This window comes from Hypanus sabinus, chromosome 1 (assembly GCF_030144855.1).
Source record: "Hypanus sabinus isolate sHypSab1 chromosome 1, sHypSab1.hap1, whole genome shotgun sequence".
NCBI lineage: Eukaryota > Metazoa > Chordata > Chondrichthyes > Myliobatiformes > Dasyatidae > Hypanus > Hypanus sabinus.
In genome coordinates this window covers 90,101,471-90,128,141 of record NC_082706.1, presented here as the reverse complement: position 1 = coordinate 90,128,141, position 26,671 = coordinate 90,101,471, and the positions used below count along the sequence as shown (strand labels likewise).

Sequence of the window (26,671 nt, the reverse complement as noted above, 5' to 3'; positions counted from 1 at the left end):
CTGCCAGGTGTGGTGGCAGATACATTCGGGACATTTAAAATCCCTTAGATAAGACATGGATGATAGAAAATTGGAGTGAAGGGTTACAGCAGGTTATAAGGTCACCACAACATCATGGGCCAAAGGGCCTGCACTGTGCTGTAAAGTTCTATGTTTTATTTTAGATTCCAGGAAACTTGTGTATGTTAGTTAGCTTTCTGGAAGAGTTGAATTTGAAGCACAAAATTTAACTTTGATTGGTGAAAGACATACAAGTAGAAGCGAGGGGAATGACAAGGTGGGAGTTAAATGATGCCAACTGCTTACTGCCTTTAACCCTGTTACGTCCCAATATTAAAAATCAGGTAAATAAATCACCTGGAAAACAGCAGGGTTATGTTTAACCATGCAGATTATAGTTTGATCTGCACACTTTAGCAGGATCTGAGACAGCCTCCCTGACAGCCAAAACCATTTTCAATTAGGATGTAGTTTGGAGGATGCCCAGGAAGATAAGGCTTAATTTTTGTTTTAGGTTCCCTTCAGGACTATAAACACAGAAGTATTACTCTAAGCTTTCTAAGAAAGTCTTGTCACAAGTTTTCATCTGCACAGCCTCTTCCTCCTGCCTCAGAAGTACTAACAGCACTCATTTCTATGTAACCCTGGCTATGGTACCCCATCTAATTTCCACTCCTTCTCAGCAGCCACATGGTACGTTTGGTTAGGTTTGGAGGAAAATGCAGGAAAACAAGCCCTGTGGATAGTATATATTCTATAAACAACATGAAATAGATAGAACAGTGACAACCTCCTAGTTTCAATCATAGAGTCATAAAGCACTACAGAAACAGACCCTCCGGCCCAGCTATCTGTGCTGAACTATTATGTATAGTCGCCCCTCTGTATCCGTGGGGGATTGGTTCTGGGACACCGCCGCCCCCCCGCCCCCCCCCCCCCCCGCGGATACCAAATACCAAAAAATGTAGATGCTCAAGTCCCTTATTTAACCTGTCTCAGTGTGGTGGACATTAGGACCTGGTTCAGCTCTGAATCCGCAGTGTTCCTGTTCACAAAAATAATCACGATCGTGATTGAAAATAAGGTGGAAGTAATAAAGCGATCAGAAAGAGGTGAAACGCCATCGGTCAATGGAAAAGTGTTAGGCTACAGTCGGTCAATGATCGGAACAATTCTAATGGAGAATGTGAAAGGCCTTGCCCCAATGAAAGCTACAATTATTACTAAGCAAAGCAGTGGTTTGATTATTGAAATACATAAGTTTCTTAAGTGTTTTATATGCATATAAAGGTAAAATATATACTATATACTAAGACAAACATTTGACTAACTGATGCTAAATAATACCGGATGTACCTGTTCCAACTTCAAATCAGACTTAAAGACGGACTCAGGAACGGAACTCCTTCATAACCCGGGGACTGCCTGTACTTTTAAATCATCTCTAGATTACTTATAATACCTAATACAATGTAAATGCTATGTAAATAGTTGGTATACTGTATTGTTTAGGGAATAATGACAAGAAAAAATAGTCTGTACATGCTCAAACGAGCGCTGGAGAGAGAACTTCCGGGTTTTCCCGATCCGCGGTTGGTTGAATCCGTGGATAAGGAGGGCCGGCTGTACATGTTTTCCCTGTGACCACCTATGTTTCTCTGGCTGCCCTAGTTTCTTCCCACATACAAAGAACATGCAGCTGAGAGTTCAATTGCTCATGGTTAATTACCCCTAGTGTGTTGGTGAGTTGTAGAATCCGGAAAGGATTTGCTGGCAACATGGGCAGAATTGAAAACAGAACAGCATAGGCTGGTTGATGGCCCACACGGACTCAGTAGGCTGAAGGACCCGTTCTGTACTGTGTCTGTTTATGACTCTACTTACTGACCCCTGTTTATACTGAATACCAAATTCAATCATGGACAACCAAGTAAAGAAAGAGGAATCAATATTAAAGATTGAACGATGAATATACAAAGTTAGGTAATCACAGAGCAGAATGGGGGAAGATTGTTACTGTTTCTCAGGTGTAATATTGATTGCATTAAGTCTGCTACTATCATTATTTGCAAGATACTTGCTCACTGTCAGATTGTTAACTCATTCTGCTTTGTCACTTACCATTAAATCCAGTCTACTTATCTCCTTGTGGTTCTAAAGCATAATGTTTCAGAAATCAATCACAAATGCACCTTAAAAACTTGTAGTTACTAATGCTTGATCTATTCTGCTCCCTCAGAGTATAAACAACATCTAAAATCCCTCATTTTGGCTACACTGATTTTGCTTTCTGCCTCACTGAGAGCTCATATTTGTACATATCCCCCCGCATCCTGTAAAACCCTACAGAGAATCCTAAAGAATTATTAGGAGGGAAAAGACGAAATATGAAAGCAAGCTAGCAAACAATATCAATGTGGATAGTAAAAGCTTTTTCAAGTATGTAAAAAATAAAAAAGAGAAGAGAATGGATATAAGACTACTAGAAAATGAGGGCAGAGATATAATGATGGGGACAAGGAGATTGCAAATGAACTAAATGAGTATTTTGCATCAGTCTTCACTGTGAAAGACGCTAGCATTGTGCCAGATGTTGAAGGATGTAAGGGAAGAAAAATGAGTACAGTTACTATTACAAGGGAGAAGGTGCTTAGGAAAGACCTTAGTGTACATAAGTCACCCAGACCAGATGAACTGCACCCTAGGGTCCTAAAAGAGATAGTGGTAGAAATTATGGAGGCATTAGTAATGATTAGTAAAAATCATTGGACTGTGGCATGGTGCCAGAGTTCTGGAAAGTTGCATATGTCACTCCACTCTTTAAGAAAGGAGGATGGCAGCAGAAAGGAAGTTAAAGGCCAGTTAGCCTGACCTCAGTAGCTGGGAAGATGATGGAGTCAATTATTAAGGATGAGGCTATGAAGCACTTGGTGCCACAGGACAAGATAGGACAAAGTCAGCATGGTCTCCTTAAGGGAAAATATTGCCTGACAAACCTGTTGGAATTCTTTAAGGAGATTACAAGTAGGATAGATAAAAGGGATGCAGTAAATGTTGTATATATGGACTTCCAGAAGGCCTTTGACAAGGTGTCACACATGAGGCTGCTTACCAAGTTAAGAACCCGTGGTATTACAGGAAAGTTACAGGCATGGTTAGAGCATTGGCTGATTGGTAGGAGGCAGCCAGTGGTTGGCTGTCAGTGACTAGTGGTGTTCTGCAGGGGTTGGTGTTGGCACTGTTCCTTTTGATGCTGTATATCAATGATTTAGATGATGGAATAGATGGCTTTGTTGCCAAGTTTGCAGATGATACGAAGATTAGTGCAGGGGCAGGTAATGTTGAGGAAACAGGAAGGCTGCAGAAGGACTTAGACAGATTAGGAGAATGGGCAAGAAAGAAGCAAATGAAATACAATGTTGGAAAATGCATGGTCATGCACTTTGGCAGTAGAAATAAAAGTGCAGACTATCTTCTAAATGGGGAGAAAATCCAAAAAATCTGAGAAACAAAGGGATTTGGGAGTCCTTGTGCCGAACACCCTAAAGGTTAACTTGTAGGTAGAGTCGGTTGTGAGGAAAGCAAAAGCAATGTCAGAAGTCAGTTCAAGATGTCTAGGATACAACAGCAGGGATGTGATGCTGAGGCTTCATAAGGCACTGGTGAAGCCTCATCTTGAGTATTGTGAAGAAAAGATGTGCTGGCTTTGGAGAGGGCTCAGAGGAAGTTCACAAGGATGATTCCGGGAATGAAAGGGTTATCATACAAGAAACGTTTGATACTCTGGGTCTGTACTCGCTGGAATTTAGAAGGATGGGGGCCAGAGGGGATCTCATTGAAATCTTTTGAATGTTGAAAGGCCCGGACAGAGTACATGTGGGAAGGGTGTTTCCCATGGTGGGGGTGTCTAGGACAAGAGAACACACCCTCAGGTTTAGAGGGGCATATGTATTTAAAACAAAGATGCAGAGAAATTTCTTCAGCTAGAGGGTGGAGAATTTTGTAGCTGCGGAGGCTAGGCCAGGCAGAGCTTGATAGGTTCTCGAATGGACAGGGCATCAAAGATCACGTGGAGAAGCCTGGGGAGTGAGGCTGAGGATGGGGAGAAAGAATTAGCGATGATTGAATGGCAGAGCAGACTTGATGGGTCAAATGACCTAATTCTGCTCCTGTGTCTTATGGTCTTATGTCATCATTCTAGTACACTGTACTTCAAATTATTTGTGTATCCTTAGTTTCCATTACCTAATCACTCCCTACTGTTTTGAAAATTATTGTAATCCATGAAATAGCACAGCATTCAATTAATCTTAATGCCAGTAGCACATATCCAAGTAGCTACTGCCTCTATTGCTAGAACTACACACAAATTCATAAAATAATAAAAAGACAAGGTTGAATCATTGCTTCATTGAGGTTTATATGGCTAATCGATTATAATGAAAGAAAATTATGTTTAACAAGTACAATTTGTGTTTCTATAGTCCTTTCCCCTTTAAAAGGTGTGCAATGTGGAGGTAAATGTCTGCAGAATAGGGAGCTGATGAAGTTTAAAAGCCAAAGTAAGATGATTTGAGAAAGGGGATGTTAAATGCATGGGGTAGTTCTACATTTATTGTAATCTTTGAATACAAAATAGTCTTTGAAAACTCACACCAGAATGGCAAAGAAATTTGAATAGCAGATTATGATGTAAATTTGAAAAAAATATATCTTTACAACAAAATGTGAGCAAAGAAGCCCGAATGCCTCAGGCTCCTATGTGACATTTGAAGGTGAGAAGGTAGGAGTGGAACTCAAAATGGACAAAGGAGTAGGAACTGAAAGGTGAGCTCAATTGTGTGTTGTTTTGTACAGAGATGAAAGTTTGCTAGGATTTGCATGATAAATGTTTTTAATTTTAATTTCAAATTATTGATCCAGAAACACTAACAAGTTAAAACATGAACTGAAGCAAGTAGGTCTATTATATGGATATCTGGATATCAGACAGTTCATTGCGTTGACCTTAAAAATAGTAGGTGGTTTTTCTACAATATTGCTGATAAAAAGATATTGCTTTTGATGTTGCTGAAATTCCAGAAATGAACATATAATAAAATCAACTTAATGTGGGAACTATTCTGTCAAATAAGAAGTCAATAATGTGCTGTATGGCACTGTGTGCTCATCAAGGCAGAGTTTCGTGAGGAGAGAATGGAATCATTAGCATCATTATATCAAATGTTTATTGCTCATTAGGGGAGTTCAAAGGGATGCACAGTAGCATAGTGGTCAGTTTAACTGCTTTACAGCGCCAACAATCACTGATTTGGGTTCAATTCCTGTCGCTGTCTGTAAGGAGTTTAAATATTCTCCCTATGGCCCTGTGAGTTTCCTCTACTTTGTGTTTCAACTTTGTGAGGTTGCCAAAGTCTCACATTCCACACTGTTAAAGTTAGTGACTTGTTGGCACGTTATGTTGGCACTGGAAGCATGGTGACACTTGTTAGCTGCCCCAGCACAGACTTTGTTGATTGTTGAGACAGAACAACACATTTTACTGTAAGTTTTGATGCACATATGTCAAATAAAGGCATTAAAGATAATCTTTATATATTCCAAAGGCTGCACACCCTTTAGAGCAGATTTTTTCCGCCCCAGTGTGCTATGGAAAAGATTCTCCATTTGGGAGAGGATACCCAACTATTTGTTGAGGCCCTGTGCAAAGCAGGACATTACTGATCATAAATGTCTGGCCTCGTTCCTGTTTTTGAATGATTCCTTTTCCTAGTCTCCAGGTTGCCAAAGTCTACCCAGATACAGTGACATTTTAGAGATGTTTCCATGCTTTGAATTACAAAGGAAACACCAGAGTTGTCATTCTCTGATCTACAGAATGCATTTGTTCATTGTAACACACACTAAATTCTGGAGGAACTCAACAGGTCAGGCAGCATCTGAGGTGAGGTGAGGTTTCCGTTGGTCAGAGTTGACCATGGATATTACATTCTCGCTGTCTAGATATGCAAGACTGGGCAGTACATTATGGAGAGCAAGCTGTTGCCCATGTAACAAGCTCCCCCTGTCCACGCATCTGATGAACCAAAAGGAACGGCAGAAACAGATACAGTTTGGCACCAGCAACGTCGCAGGAGTTGACAGTCACCATTGAACTCAATGTAGGACTGCCTTAGGGACTCCAGCTCCGGGTTTTTCCCTCAGAGTTTATTCCTGAAGTCTTCCCCATGACTGGGTATAGTCGCAAGGCAGCGGAGGCTTGATCAGAGACTTCCTTCTCCTGGATGAGCTGCCAACCATGCCTGATCAGCCCCATCTGGCATCCCCAGCAGCATCTATGGAAAGGGATAAAGAGTTGATGATTTGAAAAGGAAGGGGGAAGAAGCTGGAATAAGAAGGTGGGGCGGGAAGGGAAAGGATTACAGGCTAGAAGAAGGTGATAGGTGAAGCTAGGTAAGGAGAAGATGGGTAGGGGAGGAAGGTGGGATGAAGTGAAAGCTAGGAGGCAGAATGGGGAATGAGATGTGTGCTACTCTGGATTTCCAGCATATGCAGAATGTCTTGTGTTTAAAATTTGTTAAGTGGAAGTATCTTAATGAAATTGATTAAAGGGACCTCAACTCTTGCACTTAACTCTACCCATAAAGGTATTGTTGACAAACACGAGGAAATCTGCAGATGCTGGAAATTCAAGCAACACACACAAAGTGCTGGTGGAACGCAGCAGGCCAGGCAGCATCTATAAGGAGAAGCACTGTCGATGTTTTGGGCCAAGACCCTTCGTCCTGACGCCTGAAAAGTCGACAGTGCTTCTCCTTATAGATGCTGCCTGGCCTGCTGCGTTCCACCAGCATTTTGTGTGTGTTGAAGGTATCGTTGAATTGGTTTTCCAATTTAGTTGCAAGATTAGATATATTTGACGATAACTACTTTAGGAACTATAGCTTGCATTTTCCTGTCGCTCCATGCAGGTGAAATATTTAGAGATACAGCACAGTAACAGGCCTTTCCAGTCCGCAAACCTGCACCACCCAGTTATACCATGTGACCAATGAACTGAAGGTCTCTGGGATACAGAAGGAACCGGAGCATCGAGAAGCAACACAACTCCATACAGACAGCGACGGGAATTGAATCCAGGTCACTAACGATGTAATAGCGTTACTACTATGCTACCGTGACGCCTTATATCTTAAATTGTCAAGTGACTCAGGTGCAAATACCTTGGTATGTTTCCTTTGAACACATTCCTCCTCCTACAAAAAGACACCTAGGAACATATTTACAATAGCAGCACACAGTTAAATAATTCTGGTGAAGTAAGCAGAGCTATAAAGTTCAGTTTAGAAAGGTTTCAGTAAATTCCTTTGGTGCAAAGCATCTCAATAGTAGTGTGATCACTCAAGTCGGGTATGATATTTTCCTAAGAGGTTGCCTATTGTTGGGTCCTCAGGTGGCTTTGGAGGCCGATCAGGGATCCACATAACTTGGATGTTAAGAGTCGATTCTCTTAATGGAGAAAGCCTGTGCGTGTCTTTGTTTAATGTGGGACAGCTGATTCACAGGCAGCTGCCACATGATCCTTGACAGATCCGCGTCAGGGTCCAGTGGCATGGAATGGAAGATGACTGGACAATATTCACTGCTGCAGCCTTCGTCCACCTTCACTGCCATTGTGATGTGTCATCATCTCCCGCCAGCTCCACTGTTGTATTGCCCTTTGTCTGAAACCTCCCCCTTGACCTTAACACAACAGGTGACCCTACCAGGAGTTAAGCATCAGATGGCAATGTACTTGGGATCTCAAGAATTCACAAGTTACTCCTCCACAAAATGATGAACCTCAAGAAAGGATGTATCTAAATATCTGAAAAGGGATAGCATCAAAAGAGAGACAAAAATACTTGTCCACCTAGAGCTTAGAGAGCCAAGATGAATAAACAGGTTTTTCCTGTAGAATTCATTGATTATATGGGTGTGGACTGAAACAGGCACTTTGATATTATGAGAAGCAAAAGCTAATCTAGGTGAACTAAGAGCCAAGTGACAAAGTTAGTCTCCATTTATCTTGCCGTTTTCCCTCAAATTCTGATCACGGGTTGAAGATCCTGCTCTGACACTGGGTTCAATAAAACGGCAGAGAATTCGCTCAGCTGATTGGGAGATAGGTAAACAGTAGGCAAGGTCTAAGACCAATTGTCAACCATCTGTCAAGAAGGTGAATGTCAGTGTAAGTGCAGGTACCTGTATGTACAGGAATAACTGCTCTTGGACCACAAGTAGGCATACCTGATCTAGATCCTCTGAACCTACTGGTAAACTGGGACTTCTTAATGTAGTTGCAGCATCTGAGTAATGTATATTGCTCATCCTGCCAAAAGGGAGTCTCAACTCAATTACAATCTCTTTGGTATATTCTTTAATTTGAAAGTCTGCTTCTTGCTCCCTCATCCCTCAAAGTCACCATTTTTCACTCTTCAGACACTAGCATTACCTGTTCAAGTTTCCTAATGTCTATTTTTGTGAAAGTGCCTACTTCCAGCACGATTCATGCTTGCAGAATTTTTTTTTAGATCAGATTGACCTTGAATTAAGGAGCAAGACTACTTAATTGGGCCATAAACGTCAATAGTTGAGTAAGAGGATAGTGATGATCTATTTCTGCCTCTAAGATCTCCAGATAGCAGCAAAACTATTAATGTTAGTAGTGGATAAAATTCCAGTATTTATTTGATGTGCCTTACTTTCAATCCTCTATAAGCCAGAGCCCTTCGATACAATGCTTTTATATTGGTGGGTTCCACCTGCAGAGCTGTGTTACAATCGTCTTCAGCCTCCTTGTATTGACTAAGTTTCAGATAACATAATGCTCTAGGAAGAATAAAGAAGAATAGATTAGTCTTTATTTAACATTACTCTTCTGTAGTATGGCTTGAAAATTTTTTAGCTAATATTAATGTTTTAAGCATTGAATTTGCATATTCAAAAGGACCTTTAAAACTCATGTTTTAAACAGTGAATTTGTATTTTTGCAAACACCTTTATAAGAACCCCTTTGTCTTTCTTTTATATTGCAGGCCTTTGTTATCAAGGATGGCTTGCTTTCATTCCAGAATGCAGGCATGCTACAACAGACCATTATCCCCACCTTTCGTTCTCACACACCATTACATCACATATCATTTAGCTTTGGCATTAACACCATTGAAACCAAACAGTTGCTCTGAGACTTAGTATCAATTAAAGAACAATTTGTATTTTATTAGCATGCCTAACTAGAGCATTTAAACATTGCTAAGTAGGAGAAGGAATAGAGGCCTTTCCAAATGCAATGGAACAGATAATCATTAAGAATAGTCCTTTCAGATCAAGTTCAAGTTATTCATTATTCAAACATACACATGTATATAGCTAAATGAAACATTGTTCCTCTGGGACCAAGGTACAAAACGCAGTATGTATAGTCACACACTGCTCATATAGTTATGATCCAGCAGAAGAAATCACACAATAATACTAACACAAGTCCCTGAGTGCCATGCCCTGAAGATTGATGGGTTGATATAAGTTACGGGATGCATGTTTACGTAAAAGAGTATAATGTTACCAGGACTATATTATAAGGAAGCAAGCTGTCCAATAAATATGTGAAATAGCAGCATAAAAATGAAAAGTGACCAGTGCAAGATGAGAGTGTGTCTGTGAGTTGGGTGTGTGGGTGGGGAAGTGGGGATGGCAGGGCATTTAGACAGAATGTATATGTGTGCTGGATGGCAGCAGGGTGTTAAGAAGTCTAACAGTTAGCTAGAAGCAGTTACCCAGCCTGATATTGCTGCATTCCTGATCTTATATACACTAAATGTAACTGAATAGAAGACTCAGTACCTCCATTAACTGCCTCAAAATTGAAATCCCATCTTGACATCTAAATATTCAAGGGAAAAAATGGCTTGTATGAAAAGGAGAATCCCAGCTGACTAACCTCAAACTCATTTTCTAATCCACCTAAAAATCCCCAGGGCTGGACAGATTTCAAACAGTTGGGTGTGTTAAACTAAGTTTTCATGCTATTCTTATGAGTCAGCTCCTACAGAAATGCTCTTTATAAAAAAAAGAATACACACAAGTTGTGTTTAAACAAATCCTTATAGCCATGCTCCTTACCTGTTTGTGTAAATTGCACATTCATTGGATTTCAGCTCTAGGCATTCACTATACTTAGTGATGGCTTCCTTGTACTGTGTCTTTTTCACAAAACTGTTCCCTTGCTGCTTTAAGGACATAAAACGTTCTTCTACATCTTTACCTACAAGAAGTTTATACAAAAAATGAACTTGTAAAATAAATCTTTATCGACAAATATTTGAGAAGTATGATATATATACTGGTCACTGTATTAGGTACACCTGTATGTTGATGCAAATATCTAATCAGCCAATCAAGTGCAGCAACTCAATGCAGAAAAGCATGCAGACTTGGTCAAGAGGTTCAGTTGTTGTTCAGACCAAACATCAGAATGGGGAAGAAATGTGATCTATGTGACTTTGACCATGGAATGATTGTTGGTGCCAGATAAGGCGTTTTCAGCATCTCAGAAATTGCTGATCTCCTGGGATTTTCAAGAACAACAGTCTCTAGAATTTATAGACGATGGGGTGAAAAACAAAATACATCCAGTGAGCAGTAGTTCTATGGGCAAAAATGCCCTGTTAATGAGAGACATCAAAGGACAATGGCCAGATAGGAAACTTTGATGTTATAGGAAGTGACAGTAACTTAAATAAGTGTGCAGAAGAGCATCTCTGAATGCACAACACATCAAAATTTGAAGTGGATGGGCTACAGCAGCAGAAGGCTAAAACATACACTCAGTAGCCATTTTATTAGGCACCTCTTGTACCAAATAAATAGCCACAGAGTGTAGAGTAGTGGATTGGGTGCTGATTAAGCAGATTACTTCATCCTAAATGGTACCAAGTTCCATGAATGTAATTGAAGTAGCATTCATGCTGGCAAATCCACCCCATTTGAATTAAAAGCGGCACAGTTGCGTAGTGTTTAGTGTACGCTATTATAGTGGCAGCGATCACCGATCAGCATTCATTCCCCGCCACTGTCTGTAAGGAATTGTATGTTCTCCCTGTGACCGCTTGGGTTTCCTTCCACGTTCCAAAGATGTACGGGTTTGAGTTTGTGAGTTGAGGCCCTGCTATGTTGGCGCCAGAAGTGCAGTGACACTTGTGGGCTGTCCCCAGCACTATTTTCGCTGATTTGATTTGACGCAAATGACAGTTTCCACCATATCTTTCAATGTACACGTGACAAATAAAGGTAATTGAATCTATTCTTGTGACTTGAAGATAAAAGGCTTTTGAGAGTCATTTGAGCCACTGACCTGGTTGTGTAGCTATAGTTTTTATATGATTGTATCAGTTAAATCTGTTTATTTTTTTAAGTGACAGCACAGGTAATGGCATTGAACGTCATGTATAGGTGCTGTTATTTCTGTTGTTGGCGAAGGTCAAAGCTGGCATTTTTGTGGTGCAAATGTTACTGGTCACTTCTCAGTCTGCGCTTTTATGTTTATCTTCTACACAAAGGCATGGACTATTTCATATTCTGAAATATTGACATAACTGACATAATTGCAATCAAAGATGAACATCCCATTTCAGATCTTATAATAGAAGGAAGGTGAAGAAGCTAGATGGTTGGGCCTAAGAAACCACATTCAGCAAAGCATCGTGAACATCTTCCTTTGAACAAAGTATGTCAGACCACTGGAATATTTCTTCTTAATATTGAACTTTAGTTTTACCAGCATTCAGTGCATGATCTGTACTGAGTTAAATGGAGTCAAATGTTAAGGGCAGCCCTCCCATCTGGAAATTAACCTCTATGATTCACTTTTCAACAAGGACAGTGCTGAGGCCTAGAGTTCCATAAACCACTTTTCATAATGCTACTTACATTGTAAATACATGCTGGTATTTATGCAACACAAGTGAATCTGCAGGTGCTGGAAATAAATAAAAACACAAAATGCTGGCAGAACTCAGCAGGCCAGACAGCATCTGTGGGAGGAGGTAGTGACAACATTTCGGGCCGAAACCCTTCATCAGAAGAGAAGTAGAGAGCTGGGAAGTGATAGGCTGAAGGGAAATGGGCTAGGGGGAAGGTGGAGAATTATGGGAAATAAAAGAGAAAGAAAGGTAGGGCTGGGGGAGATTATAGTGAGGGGGGAAAAAGAGAGAGAAAGAGAACCAAACTGAAATTATAGATAGGGATGGGATAAAGTGGGGGGGGGAGCACAGAGGTATCAACAGAGGTCAGTGAGTTGAATATTCATGCCGGCAGGAAGGAGGCTACCTGGGCGGGAGATAAGGTATTGCTCCATCGACCTGCGTGTGGCCTCATCTTGATGGTAGAGGAGGCCATGGACAGACATATCGGAGTGTGAGTGGTCTGTGGAATTGAAGTGTGTGGCCACAGGGAGATCCCGTCACTGCTGGAGGACTGAGCGCCGGTGTTTGGCGAAACAGTCTCCCAGTCTGCGGCGGGTCTCCCCAATGGCCACATCGGTAGAATCGGATACAGTATGTCACCCCAGTTGACTCGCAGGTGAAGTGGTGCCTCACCTGAAACGTCTGCCTGGGGCCTAGGATGGTGATGAGGGAAGAAGTGTGGGGGCAGGTATAGCACTTCTTCTGTTTGCAGGGATAAGTACCTGGAGGAAGGTCGGTGGGGAGGGATGGGGGGGATGAATGGACAAGGGAGTCGCATAAGCCTCCTACGTATTTATGCACATTTTATTCCATATCCGTACTTTAACCTCTAACTTTATTTTTTAAACTCATTTTTATTCTTTATAATTGTGGAATGTTGATTTTTGTTGCATGTTGCACCAATATACCACAGCAAATTCCTAATCCGTGTAAATGTATATGGGACATAAAGTTGATCCTTGTTCCTTGAAACACAAAATGGTTAGCTTGTTTTTGGTGAGTAAATGTTGCTTGATGGCACTGTTGATGACACCTTCCATTGAATGGGAGTAGAATGCCTAAGCAGAAATAAGCAGGACAGGATTTCTCCTACAATCTTCTTAGGAAGAAACTGAAATGAATCATTCCTTACTCATGTCATGCTGAACACAGTTACTGCAAGAATGTTATCCTTATCTGAACGGACAGTCCAACTGAAATCAAAGTTGCGGCTTCTGATGACATATTCCTTCTGCAGTAGCACATTACAGATCGAACCATCTCTGAGGATTGCCAACTTGTTATGATGGAGAGGCTTGTGAATGCCTGAGTTCCTGAGAGTGACACCACCTGGTGCTTAGCTCCTGATAGGGTCACCAATGGGGGTAAAATCAAGGGGGAGGTCACAGACAAGTCCTCAAGGTGGTGCTGGCAGAAGATAATGACAGATCATCAGTGTCAGTGAAGGTGGAGGAGATGCACAACTGAAGGGTCCCCAATCTTATTGCATGCATTCCTTGCAGCTGGACGCTGACCTCGATCTGTCATGGACAACGTGGTGTTAGCCCATGCATCCCCCTCCCCCATGTCACAGTTACACAACAGGTTTTCACAGTAAGGAAATCCACCCAACCATCCTGGATAAGGTCCCGTGGCTGTCAATAGTGACGAAGGGGGACAGGACTATGAGGTCTGAACGAGCCCAGGATCCGTGATGTTGAGTTTACAAATGAGTGGTTACTTTTGCCAATGCTGCACTAGAATATGGGGATCCAAGATTGATTCTACAGACATCTGAAAGCCCACTAATAGACATCCCCCGAGGAGAGCATCACGCTCCATTCAAGTGATTGTGTCACACCAGACAGTCAGCCGTTCTTGTCTGGCGTGTCTTGTCTTTCGGATTAACTGGGTTACAATACGAACGTTCCTGACTTGACTTTTTTTTTAACAAGGTCAAGTGGCTAGCTCAACGCTCAACCCGGCACGGGGGGGGGGGGGGGGGGGGAACCGCTGGATTCGAACTTGGGAGCCTTCACTCTGGAGTCCAGTGCTGATGCCACTGCGCCACCAGCCGGCCGTTACTGCTACTATAGATCAACCCGACCTAGATGCTCAGTTCCTGCAGTGGGATTCACTGCTACAAAATCCAAGGTCCCTCCAAGGTTAACAGTTTGACTATTAGTCATTAACTGAAGGTCACCATATGCAAATGCAACAGCTTTTGTCCCCTGAGTAATGCTTACTGTAGCTCTGTAGGCAAGCTAAGATATGGAATGTTTGAAAAATCAAAAATCAAATATTTTTGTGTATTAAATAGCCATTTTCTTACCCAAGTCTGGATGTGTTGTACCGTTGCTGCAGCCTTGAACTTGATCTTCGCTCCCACTGGCAATTTGAGACTTGTTTCCAATTACAGTGGTTATAGAATTGCCTTCCCCTCTATGGATCTGTGCAGAAACAGGGACCACTGGGATTGCTGACAACTTTTCTCTCCACTCTGATCCATCTTCTTCTATTAATGCTTTAGTTATCCTAAAAGGCAATCCCATGGTCACTGGATATAGTTTTAACAAGTCAAGGGAACAATTTTAGAAAACACACTCCTTAATACAAGATTTTCTAAATGTGCTAACCAAATTTTCAGCATCAGCCACAGATGTCTTAAGTTAAAGAACGACAGAGTTCTAGAAATTGTAAAGTGCCTGAAAATGTGCTGTGCAGGGAATTAGGCCAGATTTATCGGACAGCAATATTCGATCTTGCATTCCTGATAAAGGGTCTCGGCCTGAATCATCGAGTGTTTATTCCTCTTCATAGATGCTGCTTGACTTGCTGAATTTCTCCACCATTTCATGTATGTTATTCTACCATGTACCTTGTGCAGTCAAAAGGAAAGACAGAAGAAAGGATAGAGGGAGGATCATATGAAGGTTGGTAGCTACAGATGACAGTAAACACAAGAGTTTCTGCAGCTGCTGGAAATCCACAGCAACACACGGAATGTAAGAGGAAGTCATCAGGTCAGGCAGCATCTATGGAGAGGAATAAACAGTCGACATTTCGGGTCAAGACCCTTCAAGGCATACTGGGCTATGATATGAAAATACTCTTTGTCAGATGTACGAGATGAAGATTCCTGCAGAAAAGTGTAGATCTGGTCCTGATACTCCAAGGTGTAGAGCTAGAGATATAATATGGAAGTGAGTTAAGGTGGCCCCTTCCCCCTCACCAGACTTCAGCTATCACCCACCAACTTATACTCCTTCCCCTACAGCTCACCTTCTTATACTGGCTTCTTCTTCGTTCCCTTCCAGTCTAAATGAAGGGTCTTGGCCTAAGCTGTCAACTGTTCATTCTCTTCCATTGATGCTGCCTGATCTGTTGAGTTCCTCCAGTATTTTGTGTTTGTTGCTCAAGATTGTCAACAACGGATCAAAGGCAAATGAGAAATTTGATGGCGAGCTGGGAGTTAATGTTGGTAGAGCACAAGGAGTGTCTAGTTGTATAGAGGAAGCATGTGGCATGGAGGGGAGTGGGGTTTGCTTAGGTGAGTTGAGCAGGAAAGTCTCTCTTACTCAGAAACAGAGCTGTAAATCCAACTGCATTCAGGCTTACCTTCACCTGAGCCTTGTGTAACTCTGCCTTTATGCTTTGAAAGTCAAATTATGGTTAAGTTTGGAGCATGCAGTCTAATTAAAATATTTATATAATGAACCAGATCTAGAGAGTTGATTATTTGTCCATATCTTAAAGTGGAAGATGAAGGCTGGTTAGCATCAAATTTATAATCCATCTCCCTCTTCTCTCATACATTTAAAATTAACCAAAATCTTATGCCTCAAAAGAAATCAAGCTATGTTATTGTGCAATCCTTAATTCTAATTATTGAAAATTAAGTTGAGTTTCATTGGCTGAAGCCCTGGATCTGCAAGTCTACTGGGAAAGTCTCTGCCCATTGTCTGCAAGGCCCTGAGTCATGAACAAAGAATATTATTTTGTTATCATTGTTCTGTTGTTGTTGCTTGTGTTGTTCAGCGGGCATGCAATGTTGGCACTGGAATGTGTGGTGGCAGTTGGGGGCTGCTCCCAGCATATCTTTAAGTTGTGTTGGTTGTTAATGGAAACAATACATTTATATTTGACAAATAAATGAATCTGGATCTGAACATTGATATAATTCTTTCAAGAGTAACAAATGGCTCAAAATTATCTGTATTATTTGGAAATGCATTTGTTCAGTCTCTTGCAGAGGACATGCTAATTCTATATTTCTACCATCACACTTGGGTCAGCTGGTGGTGTAGTGGCATCAGCACTGATCTTTAAGGCAGATGGTCCTGAGTTCAAACCCACCCAGGTCTCAACCTGGGCAGCAGCAGTATCTGCGTGGAAGAAAAGTCTAGTAACCTACTTCCATATCTTGCCATGAAAACCATATGATCCATGAGGTCACAAAGAATCAGACTTGACTAAATGACTATCAGTCTCATTTATTATATTAATTATATGGTTATTATATGATTTGTTAACTTTGGGGTAATGGGTTTACACACACACACACACACACACACACACACACCCCCTCCGCGTCAACTTATTTCTTTTTTAACAGACGGTTTAACCATTGAATTTTCATTAATTGCTTGTCCTTTTGCACTTAATATCACCCTTTAAGACTTCTCTAAACCTATTCTAATGTATTGAAATCCCTAGCAACACACACAAAATACTGGAGCAGGTCAGATTAGAATTAACAGTTGACGTTTCAGGTTGAGAACATTCATCAGGACATATGACAGTCAGACTTGTCCACCACATTAATCAGAGTATAATATTCTGAAATATGTAATCCAATGTTGTCCAGGTATAGCTCAGTAGTTAATTTTCTTTACCGATAATTGCCTTACACTGATTAGATGCTATTGTGGTGTAACCATAAACTTTTCAACCACTACTGGCATGTTCCATCAACATTATATAATTGTTTATCATATACTTTTCAAAGCACAGAAGTAAGCTACTTGATCTTCAAGTCTACCTCACAATTCAATATGATCATGGTTTATCTATGCAGGCTACAACTCCTCTTCTGTGTCAGTTCCCCATAACCCACGATTCTTCCTGAGAAGACAGGAGAATGGGATTGAGAGGGATAAGAAATCAGTCATGATAGAATGGCAGAGCAGACTCGAAGGGCCAAACAGCCTAATTCTGCTCCTACGTCTTATGCTCCGATAGTATGGAGGGTTATGCTGATGAAGAACTGAAGCAGCCTGAGTAAAACTTAACAACAGTATGGAGTGGTTAGATCAAATGTCCTACTTGTATGTAATTAAATCTGCCGTCATTTTGACTTTAGAGGTGGCTTCCTGTTACAGAGGCATGCCAGAGAGGAACATAGAAGATGACGTTATTTCTCAGGAAGTCTGTACTTCTAAACTACAATATGAATACAGTTGATGATGCTATTTCGCAGGATTCCAGCACCCTCATACTGAGCCCCATGTGAGCTTCCTATAAGCTGTTGAAAACATAGACTTGCAATGCCCACAAATTGCAACAGATTTATCCAGGTACAGCTGTTCCGACAAAGTGGTGCTAACGCTTGCATATCAATCAACTAGTTAGTTCATATGCTCCCTGTTGAGTTAAAACCTATATATAGCAGCCAGCTAGTTTTAAAGTATTAGTCATTACAACATCACCAAAGTGGATCATTTAAGAAACAAAATCTAGATACTTGATGTTTGTTTATTATTAACTAATTTCCACGGAATTTCAAATATGCGCAAGGAATGCTTGGGTGTCACAGCATTTCTGAGTTACATGCAAAGTATAAGGCATATTTGTGAAGGGCACAGTAAAGATATTAATAGGATGATGTGGCTGCATTCCTTATGAAAGAGATGTTGTTTGTTGAATGGTATAGTTTGAGAATTTGAGAAGGGGCAGGCTCTTCAGGGTGTTGTTGTTCTGCTTCAGTATTCTTTTACTACAAGCAGGCATTTCTTTCATAAAAGTATAAGACCATAAGACATAGGAGCAGAAATGGGCCAGTTTTATAGGTAGTGCCATATTTTTTCAGTACTGAAAGTGCAAAGATATAAACATTTCTGGCAGAATTCAGATCCAGTTATGCTGACAGAGAGCAACATACCTCTGAACTTTGATAGTGAGTCTATAGGTTGGTATACCTATAGACCTATGGGTTGGTCCACAGTTCAAAGGATGATACGTGACTTGAAGGAAATTTGCACCTGGTGCACTTGATCTTTGTGGTGATAAATGTCACAGGCTTGGGAGGTACAATGGCAGCAACCCAAATGCACTACGATTTGGAAATGACATATGCTATAGCTACAATGGTGGAGGAAGTTAATGCTTAAGGTGGTGGATAAAATACCAATAAAATGGGGCATCAAAGTTCGGAGTTCAGTTCCAGCGTCCTCTGTAACAATTTTGTATGACCTTTCTGTGTGCACGTGGATTTCCTCCGAGTGCTCTGGTTTCCTCCCATAGTCCATTGACATACCAGTTAGTAGGCTAAGTGGTCATTGTTAAATTGTCCATATGTAGGCTAGTGTTAATAGGTAGGTTGCTGAGCGGTGAAGGGCCTTCTCTGTGCTGCATCTCTAAACAAAATGATATTGAATTGCACTGATCCAAATGGACGGAGAACATTTAATTACACTCCTGCTTTGTATATTGAGGACGCTGGAAAGGCTCTTTGATGACTCAAATACCATCTTTGTCAAGATAAAGATTCAAGATAGTTTATTGTGACTCCTCAGTACAGGAGTGTAGATGCAGCATAAAAGAACAAACACAGTAAGAATAAAGAACGGAATATATAAAAAAAGCAATCCTTTAAAACACAATGTATAAGTAACTGTTATATACACGGACTGATTGTAAAGTGATGCTAGGTGACGTACATGTAGTGGTGTTGAACAGCCTGACAGCTTGATGTAAGTAACTGTTCTTCAGTCTGGTGGCCCTGGTATGCATGTTGCATAGCCTCTTCCCTAATGGGAGTGGGATAAACAGTCCACAAGAAGGGTGGATGGGATCCTACATCAAGTTACTGATCTTTCTGTATATATGTCCTTAATGACAGGTAGGCTGGTGCCAGGGATGCTTTGGGCAGTTTTAACTACTTAAACAATGTACATGTATAGCTGCTTCAGTTGAATTTCTAATGAATGGTAATTTCTAGGACGGAGGAGTATTCAGCAATGGTGAGGCATTGAACATCAAGGTTAGGTGGCAGGACTGGCTTGTTAGAAGATGTCATGGCCTGGCACTTGTATGCATTTCTTATAGAGTAAGATAACTGGAACATCACATTTACACTGTGAAAATCTTCCATTTCTAAAGGTGAGAGATTTAGTACATTGGGCTTTAAGTACTGTATACAATGTATAAACTACTTGTACACTTGAAATATCTGCCATTCTGTAGGACTGGTTTCGTTTCTCCTCAAATGTTTTACTTCAAAGCATTTTAAAATCAAATTATTGGTGTTAATTTTCAAATTTTACTGAACATCATGGGCATGCAATGTTGGAGCTGGAATGTGTGGTGACACAGCCTGCCCTCCAGCTCATCGTTAGGTTGTGTTGGCTGTTAACACAAACAATACAATTCACTGTTTGTTTGGATGCACATGTGATAAGTAAATGAATCTGATTCTGAAAAAAAAGAATGGTACATCAGTTGCTTTTGTCCAATGGCTATAGCAAGCATCTTTTATGTATTTTCAGAATGCCGGTGAGCGGTTTAGGAATTTTGAGCAACCCGTTAATTACTGAGGGACAGAAAAATATCCAATCACACAGGCGTGGAGACCTACCAGTGCAAGTCGTGAGTAAAGAATAGTTGGTGATTTTAGGGAAGTGTGTTGTGGTTCAGCAGGTAGGGGAATTAATATTTGTTCTAAACTATACTTACCCAGGAAAGGTTTACCAGCCTATTAATACTCACTGATTTTATCAAATTTTGTACTATTTGCACATTCCCTCCCAGTTATATCTGACAAAATCTCTAAGAGATCAACAAATATTTCTTGGTAACTGTATTTTTCAACTCAGACTTAAAATATGCGTTAAATTAACCACTTTGAATTTTTTACATTCTTTCTTGTCACTCAATAACTCAGAAGTTCTTGAAAGTGGGATGGTAGGAATTTGCCATATTTTTAAATAGGGTAAGATGCTAGGTTTTCGCAACATTAGTTCACTATTTTGTGTGAAAAAGAATACAGTACCAAAGTATCTGCTTATTTGCAGCACAGTAGCGTAGTGATAAGCGTAATGCTTTACAGCACCAGTGATGGGGTTCAATTTCCACCACTGTTTGTATGCTCCAGCTTCCTCCCATATTTCAAAGACATATGGGTTAGTAAGTCGGTCCCAGAAGCATGGTGATGGTACATCCTCACACCTTTGATCGTTGACGCAAACAACATAGTTCACCCTATGTTTTGACGGGTGTCTGTCGTACAAAGCTAATCTAATGTAATCTAATCTGTACTTGGCAAAATTTGTGGAGAAAAATCATGAATAGTATGTGTTTTCATGAGCACTGGAGAGGGAAATAACAGCATATGAAAGGAAGGAATTGCACACAAGGCAGAAATTAGCCTGCAAACGCAAGGTGCACATTAAGAATACACCTGGATGAGTTTGCGGTCAGAGGGATTGCAACAAATCACATGTAAACCCCAGTGGAATGAAGGTACATATAAAATGAATGTTTCCAACCTTTTTTATGCCATGGGCTAACACTATTAAGAAGGGGCTCCATGGGCCCCAGGTTGGGAACCCCTGATCTACAGCAATTTTAAACAGAGAGATGATGAATGAATATGAAAACATATGGGGACAAAGAGAAAAAACAAAGAAAAAAAGTATTAACAACCATTAGCTAGTCCATAATCACATTCTTATGGGATCTTGCTGTGCATAGACTAGCTGAGCCAGTTGTCAGCACTGAACTCACTTCATTACAGGAAAATTCTTTGCTACATAAACATGAAAGATATAAAAGCTTTAAATTTATTATGATTAGTGCATTGGAGTGAGATTGATCAGCTAGTAGAGTAGTGACACAATAACAACCTTGCACTCAATATCTGACTGTGGACTTCATGAAGCGGAATTCGTGGGAACACACACCAGTTGTCATCGAGAAGACAGGAGTGGATAATTTCTCAAGATCTATCCTGGGCCCAACATATTGACAGAATTATGCAGAGGGCACACCAGCGCTATATCTAATTAGGAGTTGGAAGAGATTTAGTACGTTACCAAAGACTAGTATGTTTCTACAAATGTACCATAGAGAGCATTCTAACCGTCTGGTATGAAGGGGCCACTGCACAGGATCTGAAAAAGCTGCTGTGGATTGTAGACTCAACCAGCTTCATCATGAGGACGAGCCATCAAGGAGATCTTCAAAAGGTGATGCTACAAAATGATGGCATCCGTCATTAAGAACCCCCCCCCCCCAAACACCTAAGTCATGCCCTCTTCTCATTACTACACATCACAGAGGAGGTACAGGAGCCTGAAGACACACACTCAAAGTCTTGTGAATAGCTTGTTACCATTTTGTCATTGGATTTCTGAACAATGAACCTATGAGCACTACCTCACTATTTTTGCGTTCTTTTTGTGCTATTTATATGTATACATTTTAAAATTATAATTCATAGTATATTTTATGTACTACTGCCACAAAACAACAAATTTCATGACATATGTCAGTGATAACTAACCCAATTCTGGCATTATATTAGTAAGTGGGACAACATGCACGGCAGGTCAGGTTCGGCATAATCCAGCCGACAATTAACACTGACTGACTGTCTCACTGCTGTATGCCACATTGGGCATCCAGCTGGACCTTCGGATCCTGGAATAACCAAGTGTAGCAGGGTCTTAGGCTATACACTACAAAGGCTCCTTTTCCAGAATTCAATAAATGGATATAGACAGAGGGCACAGCTAGGGCCAGAGATCTGCCTGTGTCAGAAAGGTAATAGTTTTTGAAACAGACTGTCATTTAGACAAAAAAAAGCAACAGTTTAAATTCATGGAAAAGATTAAAATTGATCTTGTTTTTCTCCAGTTCAGCAGCTGGAGCAACAGAGGAGGAGCCAGCAGTTTTAAAAACATTCTTTGCTATTGACAGCTTGTTCTCCAATTGCAGTATCCCGTACAGCAGAGGATTTCAGACTGGCTGAGTTGCCATGTGTTTTGTCAATAAAAAGGTGGTAGGGTCATGTGGAGTGGCTATTGTGGAAGTGGGTCAGTGCTGAGGTAGCGAGGCTTTGGCTGTAAAGCCTTGGGTAAAGAGGCACAGGTGATAGCAGGTCAGAATCAGGACAGAGTTTTTATTTTCCTGTTAATCGTGACCTTTGGATGTGTAGATGAAATGGCAGTCAGAGCAGAAGAATGCTCCTCCTGCAAGATGTGGGAAGACAGAGACACCCATGGTGTCCCAGTTGACTGTATCTGTGGGAAGTGCACACTGTAAGATGTCCAGACACTGTAAGGTTAGTGACTAGCAGATGGGGTCCAGGCAGTTATAGGTTGCAATTGATTTGCGACATCAATTGACTAACCAACTATTTGAGATACAGACGTGGGAGCTGGAAATGACACAGACATATGGCCAAGGGAGAAAAAAAGGAAGCTGGAGAAAACTGAGAAAGTAGTGAAGGAATCAGAAGGATCCCCCAGACACACAGTAGTGCCCATAATTGTAAATTGATACAAAATATGGTAAAGGGTTATAATCTGAATGGAACAATCTCTGAACAAATTGCTTGGTAGAAGGGACCAGAGAAGGGCAAATATGAAAAGGCTGTAGTAATAGTAACAGCATTAATGAGCAATTACCACAGAATAGTGATTGCCAAACAAGCTCAGATCTCCCCAGTTTCAAGGCGGATGATAGGTAATGTACGACACGTATCCCCAGAACACGTTGTAGATTGGGATGATTCAGCTGATGAGTATGGGACTCGTAATAAAGATTCACAATCTCCCCCTGTAACGAGACAGCAGCAGGTACCTTAGAAGAGAGTAGGGAATAGCGCTACAGAGTCCAGGGTGGAAGAAACTTTTACACCAACAGAGAAACAGATGCACATTCCATACTGACCTCAGAACTCTGGCATGGCTGAGAGAATGAAAAGTACCTTAAAAGGGAGCCTAATGAAGGCTTTAATGGAGACAGGGGCTAGTTGGTCTAGGGTATTACTAACAGTGCTGATGAAACAATGAGTGATCACTGCTCGTGGGACGAGATTTACTGCTTTTGAATTAATGACAGGATGGGCTATGCAACTACCAGAGGATATGATCATGGGAGGACTGGAGAGCTGTAATGGTAAGGACTGGATTACCCAGCCTGTACAGGAGTTAGCTGTTCATCTGCATGCCAGTGGTCAATGAGTGTCAGGGAGCAGGAGAGAGTGCCATTGCTATTATAAAGGAAAAAGTGCTGGGCAAACTTAAAGGTTTTAAGGTGGATAAGTCACCTGTACCAGATGGACTACATCCAGAGTCCTGAAAGAGATAATGGAAGCGTTAGTCAGGATCTTTCAAGAATCACTGGCATGGTCCAGGAGGACTAGAAAACTGCATATATCACTCCACTCGGGAGGAAGACAAAAGAAAGGAAATTATAGGCCAATTAGCCTAACCTCAGTGGTTGGGAAAGTGTTGGAATCCATTATTAAGGACGATGTTTTGGGGTATTTGGAGACCAATGATAAAATAAGTCAAAATCAGCAGGATTTTTGGAAAGGGAAATCTTGCCTGACAAACTGTTCGAGTTCTTTGAGGAAGTAACAAGCAGAGTGGACAAAGGAGAGGCAACGAATGTCATTTACTTAGATTTTCAGAAGGCATTTGATAAGGTGCCTCACAAGAGCCTGCTTAACAAGATAAAATCCTGTTACAGGAAATATACTGGCATGGACAGAGGAATGGTTGATAGGCAGGAGGCAGTGAGTGGGAATAAAGGGGGCCTTTTCTGGTTGGCTGCCAGTGACTATTGATGTTCCTCAGGGGTCAGTATTGGGACCGCTATTTTTCACTTTGTTTGTCAATGATCTAGATAATGGAATTAATGGCTTTGTGGCCAAGTTTGCGAATGATATAAAGTTAGGTGGAGTAGTAGGTAGTGCTGAGGAAGCAAAGCAATTGCAGCAGGACTTAAGGCCAATTTATACTTCTGCATCAAATCTATGCATAGCCTGATGCGCACCTCCCTAGGAATGTAACTACGTGTCGCGGCAACGCAGACCGCAACAACTGTGATTGGTCCGCTTGGTAGCATCACGTTTCCTCCTATGCATTTTGATTTTTAGCCTCAAGTGGAAGTCAACAGGCTCTAGCAGCTAGCTACAAACTGGCATCAAGCACAGTGTCCTCCATAATTTCAGAAGTCTTTAAAGCTTTATGGAAAGCATTGCAGCCAAGAGTTCCTTCACTGCCCTTCAGTCGCCCAATGGGAAGCTATTGCAGCCGATTTTTGGCAACTATGGCACTTTCCAAACCATGTCGGCAGTTTCTGTGCTCAGTTTCAGTTGCCATTGTTTGAAGTACACAAAGAAACTCAACACAATAGCAGTGTGCTGCCTTTATGGCAGTTATTTAGTTTATAATATTTTCGCTTAGTAATTCGTTTGTTAGCATTCTAGTTAAAGTTAGGATTGTTTAAAGTTGTCTGTGAGATATTGCGGCATGCGATGACGTCACATCCGGTTTTGCCGCGTCCTGTGGGAAAATACTGGTTTGGAGAAATGGGAAGGTGGGGGTCGAGACATGCGCAACGCAAGCAGCAAAGTTTTCTCTCTACGCACCAAAGAAGACAACAATGGTCGATTTCCTCCCTTTAAGTATTTCACTAGGTTTGTGTGCAGGGAGGCGAAGAAGCCAAATGACCCTAGCCTCATGGGTCAAGGAAGCAGTACAGTTTACACCAAGCCAGATAAATCCTCTTCGAATAATTTCAACATTAATAAACCCGTCTCGGTGCTTAAGTCTGAAGTCTAACCACGACCCTAGCAAGAATTGCCCATTGCATAACAAACCCCACCCCCTCAGAAAATGCAGAACGTTTAGGGAAAAACCCCTTGAAGAGAGGATGGCCCTTCTTAAGGAGAAAAGAATATGTTTTAAATGCTGTTCCTCGACCTCCCACTTTGCTAGAGAGTGTACGATCGCTGTGAAGTGTCCGGAATGTGATAGCACTAATCACGATGGGGCTATGCATCCCGGCCCGTTACCGCAAACCGACAACGCTCCTTCACCCCCACAACAGGACGGCGAGGAGGGAGAGGCTCACTCCAGGACAACAGTTTATCAGCTCGAGCTGTACAGAAGTTTGCGGTCAAGCTCAGTCAAGCCGTTCTTGTTCAAAGATCTGCCTCACTAAGGTGTACCAAAGACAAGGCCATCAAAGCCTAGGTAATTCTGGACGATCAGAGCAATCGCTCACTAGTCAGTCCAGAGTTCTTTAAATTGTTCAACATTGAGAGCGAGCAGTTCCCATACTACCTTAGAATTTGCTCAGGCAACGAGGAAACTCATGGAAGGAAGGCAGAAGGCTTCCAGCTCGAGTCCCTGGATGGTAAAGTCGTCATTTGTCTCCCTCCACTCTTAGAGTGCAATGAAATTTTGAATAACCGCACTAAGATCCCGACGCCAAGCGCAGTGCTACACCAGCCACAACTCTGCCACATCGCCAAACACATCCCAGAACTGGATCCAAAAGCAGAAATACTCCTGCTATTAGGAAGAGATGTTCTTCGGGTGCACAAGGTTAGGCAGCAGGTCAATGGACCACACGACACCCCCTTTGCGCAATGCCTGGATCTAGGCTGGGTGGTGATAGGAGAGATGTGCCCTGGCAATGTATACAAACCGACGGTTAGCACACTCAAGACCAATGTGCTAGAGAGTGGCCGCCATTCAATTTTTCAACCCCACACAAGCGTCACGTGTATTAAGGAAGCACGACAAGGCTTTAACAAATGTAAAGTAACCGACAAGACGCTGGGTCAGTCAGTCTTCGCTCAAACTGAGCATGATAATAAACTTGCTCAATCAGCTCAAGATGCCATTTTCTTAAAAACAAAGGACACCAAGGTCTTCAGAGATGAAGCAAATAATGGGGTTGCCCCACTGCCTTTCAGAGAACCACGCCAGTGCTTGCCAAACAACAAAGAGCAGGCAGTCAAGTGGTTCACGTCCTTGCAAAAAACCCTGAAAAGGAAACCTGAGATATAGCAATGCACCCGATTGACCCACGAGGTACTGTGCACACTAATGGCAGAGGTCACAGCCGTTATAAATGCATGACCACTCCTACCTGTGTCTTCTGACCCGGAAAACCCCTTCATACTCTCACCATCAATGCTCCTTACGCAGAAGGCAGGAGCTCCCCCTCCACCAGAGGACTTCTCTGATAAGGATTTGTACTTAAAGCAGTTGAGACAGGTCCAGGCTCTGGCAAATTGTTCCTGGTCTCACTACATTCCCTAGCAGGGACGGACATGTCAGGAAGGTTGAGTTGAAAACTAGCGACCAAGGTGATGTGAAAATATACCAAAGGCCTGTTACACCTAAGGACTGATTAGAGACTAAAGTTTTGTATTATGTTCATTG

At 41.6% G+C, this 26,671-nt stretch overlaps 1 protein-coding gene across 7 annotated transcripts in view; it reads right to left on the bottom strand.

The window, feature by feature from the left end:
* The window catches only part of LOC132395291 (sperm-associated antigen 1-like), a 151,397-nt gene that overhangs the window by 25,582 nt on the left and 99,144 nt on the right, over positions 1–26,671 (bottom strand). For all 7 annotated transcript variants that reach the window (XM_059971684.1, XM_059971703.1, XM_059971721.1 and 4 more), the window contains 3 exons: positions 14,317–14,519; positions 10,165–10,306; positions 8,745–8,871 (listed from right to left, as the gene is read on the bottom strand). In XM_059971684.1, the coding sequence (XP_059827667.1) occupies positions 8,745–8,871; positions 10,165–10,306; positions 14,317–14,519 (472 nt within the window). The remainder of the gene's footprint in view (positions 1–8,744; positions 8,872–10,164; positions 10,307–14,316; positions 14,520–26,671) is intronic.